Source organism: Hyalella azteca, unplaced genomic scaffold, assembly GCF_000764305.2.
Source record: "Hyalella azteca isolate HAZT.00-mixed unplaced genomic scaffold, Hazt_2.0.2 contig10905, whole genome shotgun sequence".
Taxonomy (NCBI): domain Eukaryota; kingdom Metazoa; phylum Arthropoda; class Malacostraca; order Amphipoda; family Hyalellidae; genus Hyalella; species Hyalella azteca.
Window position 1 is genome coordinate 40,875 of NW_025940924.1, and position 20,619 is coordinate 61,493.

The 20,619-nt window shown below is 38.1% G+C and overlaps 1 protein-coding gene across 1 annotated transcript; it reads right to left on the reverse strand.

The window, feature by feature from the left end:
- Positions 1-273: 273 nt before the first annotated feature.
- On the reverse strand, positions 274-603 carry LOC108679585 (circumsporozoite protein-like). The gene has a single exon (XM_018168236.1). It carries the CDS (start codon positions 601-603, stop codon positions 274-276), a length of 330 nt encoding a protein of 109 aa, XP_018023725.1.
- Between the last annotated feature and the right edge of the window lie 20,016 nt (positions 604-20,619).

Below are 20,619 nucleotides of genomic sequence, written 5' to 3' on the forward strand. Positions count from 1 at the left end.
TTGTTTGTAAGTCTGATTGCAGCGCACATCGCTGATCGAGCTACACGCCCCCTTGACAACCTCTAAGACCCCAAGGAAGAAGCGATGGCGCGACTACAGCGAGAATTCAATGTGTTCCCTGAATTCGAAGCCTGCGAACAAAATCCAATTATAAGTTGGCTGTGCTTCCCTTCGGCCAAATCCTTGGAATCTCTTGCAGGCAAAGTCAAAGTCTGACGGCTGGCATTTAGTTCGTTGCCGGCAGCTCCTTGCGACTTAAACTTATTACGCAACTCAAGCCTGCTCTACTCCTGCCCTGCCGGCACCTCCAGCCTGCTCCGCTCCTGCCTTGGCGGCACCTCCAGCCTGCTCCTCTCCTGCCCTGCCGGCACCTCCAGCCTGCTCCGGTCCTGCCCTGCCGGCACCTCCAGCCTGCTCCGCTCCTGCTCTGCCGGCACCTCTAGCCTGCACTACTCCTGCCCTGCCGGCACCTCCAGCCTGCTCCGCTCCTGCCCTGCCGGCACCTCCAGCCTGCTCCGCTCCTGCCCTGCCGGCACCTCCAGCCTGCTCCGCACTTGCTCCAGCCTGCCTGACTGCTGTGCAACAGGAGATTCTGCATCGCATGTAGAGGTCAAAAGATGGTTTTCCGTAGGAAAACAAGTAAAAATATCTGTAGGAAGCACTAGTATGTTTAAATCGGGAAGCTAAACCCGCATTTATGTCGTCAAATAAATAAGGCTGAATCGCCCTAAAAACTACATAGGACAGCTTCGTCATCTTGAGGCATATGATTTTTCTCTATAATGAAGCAGATAATGCTTCTCCATTCTGAAGCAGATGATGTTTCTGTTAGTGAAGCAGATAATGCTCCTACATTGTAAACAGGTGATTCATATCAATTGTAATTTAAATAGTGCTTATCTGACCCGAGGCAAGTGATGCTGCTCCAGCTTGAATTAGATGAAGCTGTTCAATAGCATAGCAAGTAATACTTCGTCAGCAGAACTTATCTGCCCATTTTAACCTACACTCAGACTATGGCTGGCCATTCACTGCCAAGGATCGGCCGGCCTTAATTCACCCTTGTGTTATTGACAACTTAGCAGTCGTGAAACGGAGCATCTTTAGGGTTAAAGAGAAGAAATAGATGACATTTATGTCCAGTGTTTATACATAAAAAATGGATCAGAGATCCGTCTAAACAGAGGAAAAATTAGTTATGCGAGTATAAAAGTTGCTGTTTTTACGTTTTAAGAAACAGACGTTACTGATTGTAATTGGGTTAAAAATCAATTTAAGCATGATTTAAATACTTTTCTATTGACGTCAATAGCATCACCGAGAGTTTAACTAGAATTGATTGGCACGAATTGCACAAAAATTGCGTTATTCTGGAGTCAAGGTCATGACTGTATGCGTAGTTTCATTGTGATGCTGCAGATTGTAATTTTTCAAGAGTTTATTAAAATGTTACAAAAGAATTAGGAGTTAGCATAAGAGAAATGACGTGCTACAAATAATAATAAATTTATCCATGTTTCGCTAAAGAAATATCAAGAGCACATTGATATTCAGAAAAATGATCGGGTCACCGTATCCAAATTCAAAATTCACTGCACTTTCTTACCCCAAGCAGCCCGAGCGGAGAGAGGACGTAGCACTGATACGTTCTTTTTCCGGGCCAAAATGACTGGGTTCATGATAGTCTCATAGTCAAAAATGTATCGTAATTGCAAGAAAGTCTCACAGATTTCTCTGGGTGTTGATTTCAAGCGCCTATCTCTTCGAAGCAAACGTCGTCTCATAAGGAGTAGACCTGAATTATTACTCAGACTTGAGCGCCGTACGAATAGCATTGCTAATTCAAAGAGATTGGTGTAGGACGTCTAGGAGGAGACAGCGCTGTGTCTTGAGGACTCGTGTATTTGTTCAATAAATTCTCGGTCCAGATGTGGGGTTGACGTCGATGTGAATTTCGCAAAGGCAATCCCCAATAAACTTGCTTGATTCCGGGCAACTGATTGCTTGTATTGACGCGCCTTTTCGGCGAGAAATAAGTTGCAGTTTGTGAGTGAGTTTCGTTTCATATACTTTGAAGAATCTTGCTCACTTTCTCGTAATTATTATTTGATGGTTTTGTTCATTTTTTTGAATACTGTTATATTTATGTTATTATGGTTTATATACGTTCGATCTTGAAATAATTAGAATAATCGCCGATAAATTCATTATTCGCTAATTTTAAAGTGGATAAAAATGGAAAATGTTTCAGGGATTGCGGGGAAAAGTTATTTATTAGATATTTCATTAATATCTCATGACAAGTGTTGCTTTTAATAGCGAGAAACGAATGGTAATTTTGCTTCACGCTGAGTTTTTAAAGATTTAAAAAAAACGTTATTGTATTGTTAGGTCTCATAAACCAATAACCCAATTCTTATGAATAATTTGGGCAACAACACAGTAGAGTCCCGATCGATTTTTTCCAATTTTAAACTGAAAATTCCACTTTTTTATTTCATGATCCAAGTTAAATGAAAACTGTGATCCAGATTAGACAGACGCAGCGTTGAGATCTCCAGCTTCTGTAGGAAAAATGCGGCAAAAGTTCGTGAATGGGTCGGCTTCATTGATGCCATTGGCTGGACCGTGGGGGGCGGCCGCCCCTCGCAGCGTTGAGATCTCCAGCTTCTGTAGGAAAAATGCAGCAAAAGTTCGTGAATGGGTCGGCTTCATTGATGCCATTGGCTGGACCGTGGGGGGCGGCCGCCCCTCTCAGCTCTTTTGCTCCCTGAAAAATACAAGCGATTTGCGTTCACCCGCCGAGTGTTGGACACGGTGTGATCCATGACGGGAGTTGAAAGTAAGGATATTCATATACAATTTGATGGTTTTGTGGAACTTGTGTCACTAATTTACTGTGGAAAGATGAATGTGAGTTTAGAAATATTTCATAGTAAATTTTTTTTGACATTTTCAAATAATTTGCATTCAAAAATTTGACACGGCTACCTGGGTCGCTCATCCACGAGGAGAAATCACCCACGAGAGTTCACTACATTACAGTTGTAAATTAATATTGAGAATTTTTTTATAATTTTTCTCATTGATTCTGAAAAATCATTATTAATCTCGTTGATCGCTGATATTGATAAAAAAATGCAAGTTTGTCCAGTAATTTTTTTCGGTTAGTTTTTCAGTTAAATCATCTATTTTATCTACAATAGCTTAAGAAGATAGGAAAAGTTTATAAAGTCCTCTTCAGTGAGTTTTTATTCGAGAAAGAAAAAAACAGGTAAGTTAAGAAAAAAACAGAAAGAAAAACAGCTAAGACCAGATAAAAGGAAATATAAAATGAAGAAACTTAATTTTTAAATATCATTATATTTAGATTTAATTAATATATAGTTAAATATTTATTCACTTCAAAACGAATTATAAATCTAAAAAAATAAATTCCTGAACTCATAAATGATTGATATTCAACTGGATTTGAAAACTTTTTGGTATCGTAAATTGTACAATTGCGACTATATTAGTAATGAGTAGTTGCATTAATTCTATAGACATATTGGTGATTTATTCAAGTTTTAAATTTTTTTGCGATTCGCATCAACTCAAGAGAAATAATTGTTTCATTGAAATATTTGTGGAATTTGCCGAATTTCAGACGGTTATTCAAGTGAATTTCTTTCAGATGGAGACGCAGTTGCTCCCCGAAGTCATGAGGATCAAAACAGAAAACCATCACAAATGATACAAGACAAAAAATCAATAACTTATTTACATCACTAAATTGTGCTATTCAACTAATTGTGCTGTATGAATGAATATTCTATATCCAACCCTTTATTCAGCTGGAGTGAGGTTGATAATACCAGCATTGCTGTCACCATCATAATTAATACGGATAATGAAGTCTATACTACAATATTTTATATTGGAAATCTATTCCACGGTACTACAACGTCCATAGTTATTTTTCCTAAGTTGTTATTTCAACTGAATTTCACTGTGAGTGACTTCAACGAGTCAGCGTTGAGTGACACCAACACAAAACTGAGCTGAACGCAACGTCGCCCCCCCTCCTCTTTCTGCCCCCGCATTTTTTACGTGGCCTTCCCCGCTCATCCACTTTAAAAGCTGCCTTTTTTGGCTCAGCAAGCGCTGGTGTGTGAGACTTGAACGCCGCGTGAGCTCTTTACACACCCTAGATGAGCATGGAGCAGTCTAATTACTCTTATAATAATTGTAAAAGGAGACAAAGGTAGAAGGTTTTTCTGGTCAATAAGAAACTAATGGAAGAAAGAGTAAATTAACGCTGAAAAGCTAATACTATAAATGCACGGTGGCAGAAGTGAAGGCAGAAGTTCAAACGTGGAGTGCAAACGTGTAGTGCAAACGTGTTGTGCAAACGTGTAGTGCAAACGTGTAGTGCAAACGTGGAGTGCAAACGTGGAGTGCAAACGTGTTGTGCAAACGTGTTGTGCAAACGTGTAGTGCAAACGTGTTGTGCAAGCGTATCATCGCAATAACTAAACTGGATATTTTCTAGGCCTTCAGGTTCTATCAAGGAAGGCGTCATAAACTATATAGGCAGAAGCGAAGGCAGAAGTAAAGACAGAAGTGAAAGCAGAAGTGAAGGCAGAAGTGAAAGCAGAAGTGAAGGCAGAAGTGGAGGCAGAAGTGAAGGCAGAAGTGAAGGCAGAAGTGAAGGCAGAAGTGAAGGCAGAAGTGAAGGCAGAAGTGAAGGCAGAAGTGAAGGCAGAAGTGAAGGCAGAAGAGAAGGCAGAAGTGAAGGCAGAAAGTGAAGGCAGAAAGTGAATGCAGAAAGTGAAGGCAGAATTGAAGGCAGAAAGTGAAGGCAGAAGTGAAGGCAGAAGTGGGAAGGCACGCGGGGCTGCATTATACAAGTGGTGCTCAGGTGAGGGAAGCTCATATGACAGCTCCCCTCTTACCCTCACATGTCGCTCTGCGGCCGTCGCACTGACACTTTACCTTCATGTTTAGCACAATTAAAATAAACACGGAGAAAAATTTGATGTGCCATATAAATAACAAAAAAACTAATGAATCGAGGAAATTAGAAGATAAACTCACGAAGTTCTATTGGAAGTAAAATTTGTAGCAAAATTATTCCGCTAGAGATAATTAGAACGAGACGCAGAAGTGAATGAGAATCTGTTCACTGTTAAATATTTGTTTGTATAAACATCCAGGAGTTTGAAACCGTGCCTCATTCCGCGCTCGGTTGCAATCCTTGACTCGAGTGCTAGTCTCTATTTTACTTGAGAGCTCGTGACATTCTTTTCATTAAAAAATTTTACCTGCGTTTATTTTTGGGTTCCAATTTTGAATTTTAACTCGAGTATCAGTTATCAAGCTATAGAGGCGATAATCGGACTCTATTCAACATATGTTAAAATTCGCATTACAAATCAATATAATCCATTCAACTTATATTCAAATTAGTATTTCCTACGGTTCCCTCCCTAAATTACAGTAGAATAAAAATTGTTTTGTTGAGATTGCGTCTCAAATTTTTCTTATAAAGTTCAGATCAAATCCCTGCTCACTTTTTTAGTAAAATATTTCAAAGAAATTCGTTAATTACTAATATTTCTAAGGAAATACAGCAATGAACAGATTTCTAGATTCTACAGCACAGACAAAATAATATGAAATTCTCACAATTTCAATGACCACTACAGTAAAAGTGTTAGGGATATGCATTAGTTGACTACCACATTTCTCGCAGTCCGGAAACATCACCGCGGTTCATTCAGAAGGTTGGGGCGTACGCTAGCGTGACAGGTATAGTGACACCTTCCCCCCAAGGGGGGCAGAGTCTAATAGCCTAACACGGCCCCCATAACAACGAAACCCGTCCAGACCGACGATCAGAGTGCGTTGTGGCCCCGAATATCTTTGAAACTTGATCTTAGGTAGTCGATCGAGGCTACAGATTTGTGCCTTCGTCTACGTGGGTTGTGGTATCAGCGTTCGAGTCTCCACCCTTTCACGAGTCAAAGCAATTGACGTAGATACAATTTGGAATCCGGCATGCCGGAGCTGACGTCCAGGGCTCCGCACTCTGCCGTATTTACTACGGGGATGCAACCTGACGTTCATCCGCATACCTGCCTGCTTGTCGGATCACCCCTTTGTGCTGAACTGCCGCTCGGCCTTACGGGGGACCGTGAGGGGAAACATTCATACGAGGGCTAATGTTCATACGAAGTCAAATGTTAATACGAGGGCTAATGTTCATACAAGGATAAATGTTCATACGAGGGCAAATTTTCATACGAGGGCTAATGTTCATACCAAATCAAATGTTCATACGAAGTCAAATGTTCATATGAGGACAAATGTTCGTACGGAACAAATGTTCATACGAAGTCAAATGTTCTAAAGAAGTCAAATTTTCATACGAGGACAAATGTTCACATGAGGGCAAAAATTAATCCGAGGGCAAACGTTCATTTCAAGTCAAGTGTTTATACGAAGTCAAATGTTCATACGAGGACAAATGTTTGTACGAAGTCGAGGGTAAATACGACGAGGCAAATACGAGGGTAAATAATCATACGAAGGCAAATAATCATACGAGGGTAAATAATCATACGAAGGCAAATAATCATACGAGGGTAAATAATAATACGAAGGCAAATAATCATACGAGGGCAAATATTCATCGGAGGCCAAAAATTCATTCAGACGGAATGAATATGGAAGCAAATATTCATACGAGGGCGAATAATATTGGGAAAAAAATCCCCATGCAGCGATGACCAAAGAAGTACAATAATTTCTCTTTGTATCCCGGAGAATAGCCTAAAAATTTTTAAACTATTTCCTCCTATTGACAGACTCAAGCTTCAAATTTGAACGGCTCAATGGGAGAAAGCGCTTGGGAAATTAGGGTCAAATCTCATATAATTTCATAATTTAAATCTCATTAAAATCTATTAAGATTGTTCAAATTTGAGAATTATTTCTTTAAGAGCTTTTGTCTTCAAGTATTTCCTGGTAGCCGCTTTTGGAACTGATGGTGACCTTTAACACGCTATATAAATTAGTTTTCCATCATCAACATCCCGCACTGCCATGACTTGAGATAAATGGAGAATATTGATCAATTTTTTCCACCCAAGTTGTATAATTCGAATTATAGAAATGCTGCATTCATATGGGAATTTTTCACTATGAAACGCTAATGAGAAAATTTGGGAAGCTATACAAAGAGTTGCATGGCAGTCTCTCGATTCAACTTATTCAACTTCAATTTAACTTATGTTCACAAACTGCCGAGCTGATCTGAGGCGAGTGGTGCTGTAGCTCGCCGAAAATTTGTTTCTGGTTAAGTTTGCGTTTCTTACTGAATTGAAACCTTTTTTTAATTTCAGATTCAGTCATTACGAAAAAATTATTTTGAATATGGTTATAGAGCAATTCTAAGATATTGCATGATAAGGATAAGGATTTGTATAGAAACCTTTTCCGAAGAAACTAGGCTTAATTTGAAAATTCTTCTGAAATATCAGTTTTCAATGTGTCGATCTTACGAAAAAATCAATATAATCTAAAAATAATGCGACCTAAAGAAAGTTATAATCGTGTGCGCTGGAGGCAAAAGGAACCGTATTTTGAAGGCATTGAAGTAACAAGATGGTTTATTAAAAAAATAATAAGGGAGGATAATCCAAAGGGAATGTTTCAATATGAAAAAATTCAGAATATTTTATAACGAAAGCTAAAAATATAATGAAAAAAAATCGGTTTGCACTAGAATAAATCTTCAATTAGAATTTTTGAAGCGCAGTAGCAATCACAATAGCATTAACGGCGGGTAGCTCAACCTGGATTCATCTAATCCTGGGCATTGTATACTTAAACGTGCAAGCAAATACCGTAGACTTCATGATAAGTAGCTCAAAATAGTACAATATTATTAATTATCGTGACTTATAGATGCTGTAGTCAGGTCGCGAGATGATGTTATAATCTCCCATGCCCTTGGAATTTCTCGTAATATCAGACATCTTTCGACATCAGCGAAAATAATCAGGGGCCATACTTTCAAAACTAGCTAAGTGAACGTAAGTACTTACGCTCTATTTTCTTGTCTATGATTGGTGGATTTTGCTTGAAAGGCCGTCAATGATTGGCTGATGAACTTACGATCTCTTAACTTTCTTTGAAAGTATAGGCCCAGATCGCCAAGTCATAACTTAAAATAATTGTCAAATAGCACAAGATAGTTAGAATTTTCTTTCAATAATTCACAGTTTCCTGTTTAGGCATATGATCTACTTTCCTGTTTAGGAATATGATCTTCCCATCTACTCGGAATATGAGGTACCAAGACCAGAAAAATCATATGAATATAAAGTAAGATCAACTATTTGTTTTTAAGACATAAAACCATAATATCCTATTAAATTAAACAGATTTACGTTACTTAACTTCAATACTGCTAGGCGGCAGAAGTGAGGTAGAATTACTGCACCAGAAATTTACCGGACGAACAAATAAAAACAAGTTTTAACCCAGAGCAGATTGAATTCTACCGCGATTTTCAATCTTTCTGGTAAATACTCCTTGCAAATAACAAATGATAAATGATAGTGTATTTCCAGATGAAAATGTAAATGCACAAAGGCCCCAGCAAGAGTCGGAGAGATCAATCAAAGAGCCAGCGTCTTGAAGACGCTGCAGCTCCGGCCGGTCAGCATGTCCAGAAATGACCTGACGCTGTGCCCTTGTCTAAGTTCAATACCGAGCTGTTTGTAGCATTGCCGGGCACCAGCACGGCTGTTTGTCCTCTTCTAAACCCATCAAAATCATCACTGGAATGGTAGGCAAATGACTGGACGAATCCCTAGGAGCTCTTTGGTCGGCCTCTTGAGACGTATTGCCTCTTGCGAGGTCCTCTTGAGCCAGAGCCCAGGTCTTATTCGCTTCAATTCTCGGCAGTAAACAAAATACGATCGGACTATCGGACTATTCTGTAAGGGACTGAAAATCAGAAGTGTTTCACTGCGGTCCTTATTGCTAGAAATTACGTTTTGTTTCACCTGTGATTAGGATTTTTTGATCCTTTCAGTATCGATAAAAATTTTATTGCCTTCGTACGAACTTATGCGTGGCCATCAAGGGTCGTCTTTCAGCTGCTTTCAAGATGCTGATGAAGAATCGGATATTCGCCATGTCAAGATATTGGGTATAGATCCACAAGACAACGCTATTGCTACCAGATTAGTTCTACAAGAAGCATAACGCGATGTGAATGGCTCAAGAAAATTCACTGTGAGGATGCTTGTCCAAATTGGCAAGTCGATTGAACTGCCGACCCTTCGGCATCGTCCATTGTTGTTCGTGTTTGCTGGCTGCTGACGCTCATCCAATTATCTTCAGATTCCACCAATCAAATTTTCTATGAGAAGCTTTTAAGAAGCGGGGGATGTGAAGACTGTGCTAGCAAAATAGTTATGGCTGATAAAAAATACTATAAGTAAACGTAGTATTGAGCTTGTAGCCTGAGTCTGTAAACTTTCAAATCACGATCTCAGTACAATCGAAAACAATACTCGCTGTTAGTTAGATTGATTGATTACTAGCTTAAGTAAACAAAATTTGTAAATATAAGGTCAAATCTTCGCTAACATACGAATAGGTTTAATATATTTCAACATAATCGTAGATCTAAAATTTTCGTGTGTACACATTCCTCTTATTGAAAACTAATTTTAATTTACAATCATATTACACTATAAAATAATAATTTAATTTATTTATTTCTAATCTGCTGTACAATCATATGGTGTAGGAGAGCTTTGCCATGAACAAAGTCAGAAGTTAAAATATTTCAGTATTAAACAATATGTGTCCCTTCAGAAAGTTATATCATTAAAAGCCCACTTGGAAATGCTTTTCGTGCATTTGCGTTTACTAATAATACGTACATTCAAAGAAACTAATGAGACTTTTTCCAAATAAAGGTGCACTTATACCTTTATGTGTGTTATCTTGAACTAGTTTGGCCAGAAAAAGGAGACGTATCAGTGCTACACACAGCAAGCATGTCAATATTTGGATAATATTCCCCATCCATTTTTCAGACTGTACAATACTGGTCTGAGAAGTACAGTTGCCTCATAAAGGCTTTCCAATGTCGCTGTTGCTTCGAGACGCGCGGCGCGGGACATGGCTCTGCAATAGCCTTGTGCAGCTCATATTAATTTGCCAACACTTGGAAATGCTTTTCGTGCATTTGCGTTTACTAATAATACGTCCATTCAAAGAAACTAATGAGACTTTTTCCAAATAAAGGTGCACTTATACCTTTATGTGTGTTATCTTGAACTAGTTTGGCCAGAAAAAGGAGACGTATCAGTGCTACACACAGCAAGCATGTCAATATTTGGATAATATTCCCCATCCATTTTTCAGACTGTACAATACTGGTCTGAGAAGTACAGTTGCCTCATAAAGGCTTTCCAATGTCGCTGTTGCTTCGAGACGCGCGGCGCGGGACATGGCTCTGCAATAGCCTTGTGCAGCTCATATTAATTTGCCATATAGGCATTATTGATTAAGTGAACCACAATGGCGACTGCAAATGGAATCTTACGAAGCCGATACCGTCTCGGAGACGAGGGGAGAGTGGCTGCTCGAAGAAATGGAGGCGCAAGAAGGGAACGAGCTTGATGAAGATGGATGGACTCGAGTGCATGGAGTACGGGGGATTGGGTGGAGAGTCGGAGTATATGGGCAGGCAGAGATATAAAACTTATATTCAGTGAGAGTGAGTTGAAAATGGATAAACTGCACGATGGAAATGGAAATGGGTGCAACGTAATTAATTGTTAGTGCGAAAGATATTGCTACAGGGCGTCCATTAAGTGGAATTAAAGTAAACTTGTGAAAAGATGGCAATATGCAGCTGCTTTTGTTGTTTATTAAGAACCAAATCAACAAAAATGTACTTGAGACGAAAAAAATATTGTGGCATTAAAAATCAATTTTATACGAAGGATAAAATGTCAAGTAAATGGGTAGAAAATGAGAAAAAATTATGATTCGGAAGCTTCTACAGAAAAGATAGATAAGCAAGAGAGTAGAAGAAAATGAATAAACGATTTAAAATTTACGGGAAGCTTAATACATATATTAAGTGCGGTACTTTTGGGTGAAACATTAAGCAAGGAATGGAGAATAAGAAAGATAAATAATCACCAATGAGGTAAATACGAAATAGTGACTTGATGGAAGAATATGAAGAGAATTGTGGCAGAGGAAAACGAAGAAACGCAAGCAAGGCGAGCGAAAAATGTAAACGGTCATTTATGGACTTGTGAAATCTAGAAAAATAAAATTTAAAAATTGTGGAATCAAGTGAATCCTGATTATTTGTGAGAAGAATTAAGTGGAGGCTAGTGAGGCGGCACTAGTGGCGAAGAAAATGGAGGCTAGTGAGGCGGCACTAGTGACGATAAAGTGGAGGCTAGTGAGGCGGCACTAGTGACGAAGAAAGTGGAGGCTAGTGAGGCAGCATTAATGACGAAGAAAGTGTAGGCTAGTGAGGCGGCGCTAGTGACGAAGAAAGTGGAGGCTAGTGAGGCGGAACTAGTGACGAAGAAAGTGTAGGCTAGTGAGGCGTGCTAGTGACGAAGAAAGGAGCTGCACTAGAGGAGACGCTGAGGGTCGCTGGAGGCTGCGAGGGGAGCAGCATCCCTCAAGAGTGTGGCCCCCTTTGTTCAGGAGCTCCGGCGCTGATTAAAGACGGAATGCTAATGATGGTCGCCAGCCCTCGTAGCTTAAACTTCGCCGCTCCAAAATCAGGAATTTGATTAAATGTCGCCAAACGAATAGAGAGAAAGTGTATGGAAGCTATGTAGAAAAAATGCAATTGCCGAGTTTTAGTTAAATTTTTAAGTTGATAAAAACAGGCAATGTTTTGATAAGAAAAAAATATGAAGTTAATATTGGTTAAGTAAATTGACGGTAATTTTAACGATGAAAAGGTAACAAAGTCGCCATGCAACCAGCCACTGTTTTATGATATATGCATCAAAATACTAGGAATAAAATAAATATGTAATATTATTAGTTTATGTCCAGCAGGCTTAAACTTTAAAATACACAGCAGTTTACGAGAGGTCTAGGCATGATCTTGAAACCAATTAGTAGAGCATAGGATGAATAATTATTATAATTTAAAGAGAAATTTTCATTCAAACATGCAGAGCCGTCTCGTACACTCAAACAAATGAACGAGTCTGTCAAATAACAACTCACTTTCTGCCCAATTTTGGGCAATCATGACGCATTTTGGCCAGGAGACAGATCGTATCAGGGCTACACGATGAAAATATATGTATCTCTATGAGGACAATTTGGCCCATAAACTTTTCTGAGAGTATATCAGGATGCAGGAAGACAGAGAAAGAAGCAAGGAAGGAGAGAACCTGACGAGGGTAAGCGCGGGCTCGTCTTACTATTCATTCAGAATGAAGGAAAACAGAGAAAGAAGCAAGGAAGGAGAGAGCCTACCGAGGGTAAGCGTGGGCTCGTCTTTCTATTCATTAGAGGAAAGTCTCGGGAGCTTTGAAACTCTCGTTTTCCCCTCGTCTTCCTCGTCGTCTTGTTCTGGCCGTCCCCTTCTTGCAAGAGCTTCCACTGAAGCCTAATCAGGCCGCTTCTATCGATCCAAACTCTCCGGCTGCCCTCCAAAAAAAAAACAGACTCCATTTTGTTGAGCCCAAGATGGATGCTTTACCCTCTTCGCAGAGTTGGATTATGCTTAACCTCTTCGTTAAGTTTAATTATTTACTCCCTCTTCGTACAAGTGGTGTATGTTTATTATCTTCGCAAAGTTCAATTATGCATACTATTTCCGTAGAGTTAAGATTTCATTTTCCCCTTCCTAGAGTTGAATTTCATTTACCCTCTTCCTATACAGTAGTTGGATTACATTGACATTCTTCCTAGAGTTGAATTATATTTACCCTCTTCCTAGAGTTGGATAATATTTACAATTTCGTAGCGTTGGATCATATTTTTAAGCAATATAATTTTAATCAATCTTTCCAATTAGAACTCATACGATTAACACATTTTTCTTAATTTGGTACTCAAAAATGAATGAATACGTGTGAATCGTGAGAATTCGTGGTAAACGAGTAGAAAATGTACAAATTTCACAAATAATTTGAACGGAACATGAAACCAGATTTCGCACTTTCAAATGCAAGAATCGTAAATCCGATATAAAGTTTTCAGTAATTGTTGTTGTAAAATTAACATTGGCAGAACTGCCCAAGGTGTTCTGCCAGGTAAACCCTCTTTCTAGAGTTGGATTATCTTAACCCTTTTCTTAGAGTTCACTAGTTAACCCCCTTCTCCATTCCGTAGTGTCGGATTATATTTTTAAACAACTTAAATATACATATCAGGCCATCAAAAAAGATTATGTTGGTCATCATAGAAATCAATCGTCAGCGTTAAAATTCTCGTTCCATTATACGGAATATATAGCATATATGCTATAAATGCTTTCGAGAAGAAATGAAAATGAATGAAGTTGAATGCTTGACTAAGTTGTATAAATATTCATTTTAAAATTAAGGGAACTCAACTGTAATGCAGCAAATATTTTTTAATCTCATACGATTAACGCAATTTTTTAATTTGGCACTCAAAAATGAATGTAAAACTATATTAATCGTGATAATTCGTGCCGAACGACTAGAAAATGTATGAATTTCACAAATAATTTCAATGGTGCATAATACCAGATTTCGCACTTCAAATGCAAGAATCGTAAATCCGATATAAAGTTTTCAGTAATTGTTGTTGTAAAATTAACATTGGCAGAACTGCCCAAGGTGTTCTGCCAGGTTCAGATTTGCGTCCTCGTTTGTTCTCAAAGTTCGAAAATGAATCTTGGCTCAGCCAAAATACGATCGCAAAGTCAAGATTGTTTACCTCGACGAGTGCGACATAAATGAGTTCAGTTCGCTCGTAAGATCGTCGAACCCTGAACGATTCGAACATATTGGCCTTGTGCATGAGGATTATATATAGTGAGTTAAAATGTACTGCGGTGAAATTAAATTTTTAAATCTATATAGATAGTTTTCTATTTAACTCAAAAGTTTGGCAATCATTGCGAGGCTATTTCGAGTGCGAATGGCAATTCGTAGTCGGATGAATTACTTCTGTTTTAAAACACTTTTTCATCTCTTGTTTTAAAAACTTATATAATCAAAATTCTGAAGCCAATATGTAATAGATAAAAAAATACACGCCAAAGACAATAAATAAACATGATTTTGCGGAAATTTATTCCACCTTAAATTACAATAATTTAATTTCGAAATTTTGAAACCGTTTCTTTTTGAGTTACTATAATTTAATTTCCAAACCGTTACTTTTTGTACAACGATATTGTCATTGGATGATATTGCTGCGCCACGACAATTTATGTGTACGGCTTTTTGGACGAACTAGAGAGCGTCGTATCGTTGAAGTTTACCGCAGTCTGGGCCGTGGTCATTTCCAGGAGTCTCTTATGCATACAAATGACCGTGTGCAATATTATTAATGATGGCTGCCTGCAGCTCTATTCTGCTCACAGCCTATGCCTCAATAGCCACCTATATCTCTTAAAGCTTGTCTAACAATTTATAGCTCATATTTTCATGGCGTTAGTTCGTTTTTTTGAGAACTTTTTTGATTGAGTCTTTTATGAATCTTCAAGGTATTTCGTCCGAGTGCTTCGTCTGAATTTTTTCCATTCCTCGTATACATTATACTTTTTGCAGCTTTTTTCTACTAGTTCGCGCATTTTCTCATTCATGGGAAAGAGGCGCTATTGTGCTCGCCATGTCCGTCCGTCCGTCCGCCCGTCCGTCCGTCTGTCTGTTCGTCCGTGACTTCACGATTTCGTCTCTCTGCCACTCACTGCAGTGAGTACTGATCTAATTTTTCATTAATTACGTCCATGAGCTCTTTAAAATATGTATAATGAGCGTATATAGGTTTGTTATGTTCCATGCAAGTTCGGAAGTATCATAATAAATGCTATCTCAATTTTATCTAAGCAAGCAATCTATTTGCGTAATTTTCTTCTGCTTTATACAACTAAAATCTTTAAATTCTAAATATTTCACAGTTACCTATATAAAAGCCAATTCACGATTTCGAGTGAACGTCACTTTCAATATTTCGTAAATCTTCTATTCACTTCAACCTTAATTTTTGTCATCACTCTTCACTCATCATCACTTTTCACCAGGCTTCATTCATCCAAATCTCAACACCTTCATTCCTAAAATACTATTTTTTCACATTTATTACCCTCGAAACCATTGCACCTATCACTACTAATTTATATCCACTCTTTACCACTCATTCTTCATCAACTCATCACCATCCATCATAATATCAGTTTCTTCTCCTCTCCAGAACTCCCAATTCATCATCATCTAAAAGCCCATGCATGTTTCAATTCATCGCTGTTCCTCACTATACTACCTTTTAATCACCAACAAACAGCTTCTGTTCATCTCTTCAGCACTCACCCTTCATCACTTCTTAACTATTAACGGTCATCACATCTTTTCCACTCACTATCCATTCCTTTGTCGCCATTCCACTTCCACTATTACTCACACAATCTCCCAATTTATCAACTTCTTCACATCTTTCATCACTCATTGTTCATCCTTCTGAAACTAATTTTTCCCTCAGTTCTCCATAATATTTTACCTCTCACTGCTCACGAACCCCCACCCCTCCCTTCTTCTCAATCACTTCTCAGCCACTCTTTCCTCACTCCTTCCACCACTTCTCCTCCCCAATTTTCCATCCCCCCTCATCATCCCGCGGTTCATCCCCCGTGACTTTCCCCCGCGCAGCAAACTTGTAAGTTGAAGCCTCAGAAGCTCGGCTGCTGCGCTACCCTATTGTAAATCATCGACGGAACATCCGCGACCAGTCGCTGGTAAATCATCGATGAAACATCCGCGGCTAGCCGCTGGAGAATAAGAGGCCACAAATTACCAGTAAACGGAATAGATTAATAATCATTTAAATACTCCTAGTGAATTTTCTTCTTGTTTACTTTTTTTAGTCGGCCACTGAGAATTATTATTTGTTCGAGTCGCAAGTGTTATTTTAAATTTAAAGTAAATGTTGGTTATCAATAATATTTATCATGACTAAATAATATTTATATATTTATATGCCCTCCACTGAGTATTTTAGCAACCAATAGACCCAGCGGTAATCTCGGCCACTTTATTAACTTGAATTCGTGTTAAATAGACGATATTAGTTATTCTAGAATCAATCATAAAGGAAATCTCCGGTGGCTGATAAATTATTCTTTATAAAAAATTAATTTCTGAATACGTGACATAAAAAAATTTATTTACAATAAATTAATTAAACACATTATTTAATTAATGTTAAACGTAACCTAAACAAATTAGTGAATACATAACCTAATTTCTAAACAGAGGCCGATCATCGGTGATGACTCAGAGGCCGATCATCAGTGGTGACTCAGAGGCCGATCATCGGTGGTGACTTACAGGCCGATCATCAGTGGTGACTCAGAGGCCGATCATCGGTGGTGACTCAGAGGCCGATCATCGATGGTGACTCAGAGGCCGGTCATCGATGGTGACTCAGAGGCCGATCATTAGTGATTTTTTTTTGTAATTTAGCGACAATTTCACTTTTTCCTTTTAAATTTTTATCCGTACTTTATTTTATATCTTTACTTCAGCTTCACTTTCAATGGCAATCGGTCAATATTTTTTTCACTTTAGCGACAATTACTCTTAATTTTTTTTTCAACGTTATTCTACATTTTTACTTCAGCTTCACTTTTTGATTTGTTCTTAATCGATGTAGCATCTGCCTCGACGTTTATGCTCGATCATTTCCATGAAGTTTTTAGCTGCATGCCGTCGAGCAGCGCTCGGTCGAGCGAGCTCTTCAAAGTCGAGCTTCAAAGGCCAAAAGTAATCAAAACATCGCAATTTAATGAACAACTTTGCTCGGCAATCTAGAAGAAATTTGTGCAGCATGCTCGTACCGGCGACCAAACTGTTCAAATTACAAAATGATGGATAAAAAATAGTCGAATAATAATTTGTAGTTAAAGAATTTTTATTGATTTATGAATGTTTAATAGTTGATGAAGAATTATGAGTTTGTTGTCGAGTGCTTGTAGCACATAAATGAGTTAGATGCAAAGGAGGCATGTTATTCTTCATACAACAATGTGATTTAAAATTCCACATGTACAGTATTTATACAGTATTACATACAGTGTTTATAACCAATCAAGTAACATAACTATATTTATTAACAATCTACTTACAGAGAATGTTAATATGCTGAATGTATCAAAATAATTAGTAGATTTACAGCCTGAAATCTATTTATATAAATGGTCGCATCTTGCAATGTTTTTTTTCGATCATAAATGACATATGGCTAAAAATTAAGTACTAAAGATGAGCAATACGTTATTTACTGGTCTAATGAAGACAAGATACATATAGGGAGGTTTCAAATATCGCCTTTAAAAGATGAATTTTAAGTTTGAAAAATTAGAAGAAAACTATCTAAAATATCTGATCTGATTTTTAGAGCTATAAAAAAGAAAAGGTTTAAGCACCGCAGATTTTTTCAAAAGCAATAAAGAAAATATAAGCAGTAAAATGTAACTTAAAATTGCAAAGAGGAGGTAGAAGTCCCCAGAGGTGCTCTCTTGCACCCCCTCTTCCCCCTCCTCTACACTGCGCTCTCTCTCCAAATCTAAATGAATAACAGCGATAGAGCACGCAAAAGAAGAAAGCGAAATAGAAATCCCACGGAAGAGCGATCGAAAGAATAGCGACCAGGCCTAATCCATCCTTGGCCGCGCTCAGCCAATGGGCGCTAGCGACACAAGAAGCGTCAGCCAATAGGAGACCAGCATCCGCCGAGGGTAAGGTTAGGATGAGGGTGAGGGAGAGGGCTGGTCTCAAGGAACAGTTTCGAGTGCCCATGAGAATTTCTGCTCTCGAAAGTTTGTTTGCTTTGAAAAAGTAGGAAAACAAGATAAATTATTTTACTCAAATTAGTTCTTACATGTGATGAATTTAATTTGTTAGGGCGTAGTTTTCTCTTTTCTATATGTTAGGAGGATATCGTACTCAGTAAATCATTATTTACAATGGATAAAAACTTGATTATTTTTCGCGTAACTTAAATCACTCATATCGCTGATCAGAAGAAACATGCATCACTTGCTCGTTTTACTAAATAGTAGTTTTATTTAATAAGATTGCATTTCAATAAATAATTCGATTTTTTTGCTCACATAACTGGTCAATTAATATTAAATAGTCATAATTAAAAAAATTCAAAACTAACGGAAAAAACATTTTTGGAAATCCAAACGAAGTAGAATTGTAAGTTCACTCTCATCTATAAAAAATCAATAAAACAAACAAACAAAACGTAATAGAATTCACTAGCAAATTTTCAAAACTGAACTCGTAAGCGCAGTGCAGAATTCTTTGCCGTGTACGCGAGCCGGACGAGTCGTGCAGAAATCCGGCACTGAATTTCTTGCGCGGCGCCGGACGCGGACAAGGTCTCCATTTTGAAGGGTTTTCGTGTAAGGCTGCACGAGTCCAAGTGTCGACACTCGGTCTGCCATTAATAATTCTCAGAATTTAAACACGAACTCCAAGGCTGGAATTCTACAGGTAACTTGCTCCAGTGCACAGCTGTGGTAATGTGCGGTTTTCTGTAGTCGTTTAACTTACGTATGAATGAAGGAAAAAAATTCTTACCCTCATTTATTTTTTGTTAAAGATTAAATAGTATTATAAACTAAAGTAAGTAGTTCTTTGTGTTTAATATGATGGCAATTTTGATTTAATTCAGTTAGAGGAATCTGTGCTAAACACATTATTTTTCGAGTGCCTGGAAGAGTCTACGTGAACGCAAATCTTTTCGTAAATTTTAATATGATTCGCACTAGAAAATATTTTGTGAGATTAGAGATCTTGATAAAAATTTTTTTACAATTTTAGATTTTCGTTCCCAAAAAATATATATCTCCAAAGATTTCTGGCTCACCTAATGGAACAAATAATTTATTAAACTGATGAAACAATTCATTTATTAAACTAATGAAACAAGTATTTATTAAACTCACATCAAACAATACATTACAATATTACAGACACAATAACACAATAACAGGAATAACGAAGAACAGGAATATGTTACGAAGTTAGAGTCTTAACGAATCTCAAGAAATAGCAGAACATAGCAGTAGTAATTATATGAATATTTCATTATATAACCAATAGGTATAGTCATAAGTTCTTCTTTCTACAATTAGAGTACGTGTAATTATAATGTTCACGTGGAACTAAGAAAAACCTCCTTTACTGAACAAATTTATACGCCACAGAAATGCATTGAATATTGCAGAATATTTCAAATTCTGAATATTGCATACTCTCATGGAAGGTATACTATATTAACTAGATATTGGATATTCAGATGGATATAATTATACATAAATGTTGTATTTATAGTGTGGTGAGCATCAACAAATCCTCTACAAATAAAAACGATAATTGTACGTACAACAGGTGCTACATAACAACAATCATTGAATAACAGAAATAATTAAGCAAAAACCGTGTGAACATTAACAAAATTGCGACAATCGTATAACAAGTGCCACAAACAACGATAACGGTATAGCAGTTGCTACAAAACTACAATCGTGTAACAAATTATCCAAAACATGGAAAATTGTACAGCCGTGGCTACAAAATTGTCTCCTAGTATTCAGAGTATACATGAATGATGGGCATGAATTCATGAATTATTTGTACGCATCACGTTATTTTATTGCTGTTATTTTATAGCTGTTTTATTGTCAAAACATAAGTCGTGTGTCGATATATTGGATTAGCTGGTATACCGTGACCATAACACCAGTCAAACCAGACCATTTGTGGTACAGGGCAGCGCATGGTCACGTCTAAGTCCACATAACAATCCAGTCCATTTGAGCTAGTGGGCAGCGCGTGTTCAAGTCCAAGTCCACATAATAAACCAGACCATTTGTGGTACAGGGCAGCGCATGGTCACGTCTAAGTCCACATAACAAACCAGTCCATTTGAGCTAGTGGGCAGCGCGTGTTCAAGTCCAAGTCCACATAATAAACCAGACCATTTGTGGTACAGGACAGCGCATGGTCACGTCTAAGTCCACATAACAAACCAGTCCATTTGAGCTAGTGGGCAGCGCGTGTTCAAGTCCAAGTCCACATAATAAACCAGACCATTTGTGGTACAGGACAGCGCATGGTCACGTCTAAGTCCACATAACAAACCAGTCCATTTGAGCTAGTGGGCAGCGCGTGTTCAAGTCCAAGTCCACATAATAAACCAGACCATTTGTGGTACAGGACAGCGCATGGTCACGTCTAAGTCCACATAACAAACCAGTCCATTTGAGCTAGTGGGCAGCGCGTGTTCAAGTCCAAGTCCACATAATAAACCAGACCATTTGTGGTACAGGACAGCGCATGGTCACGTCTA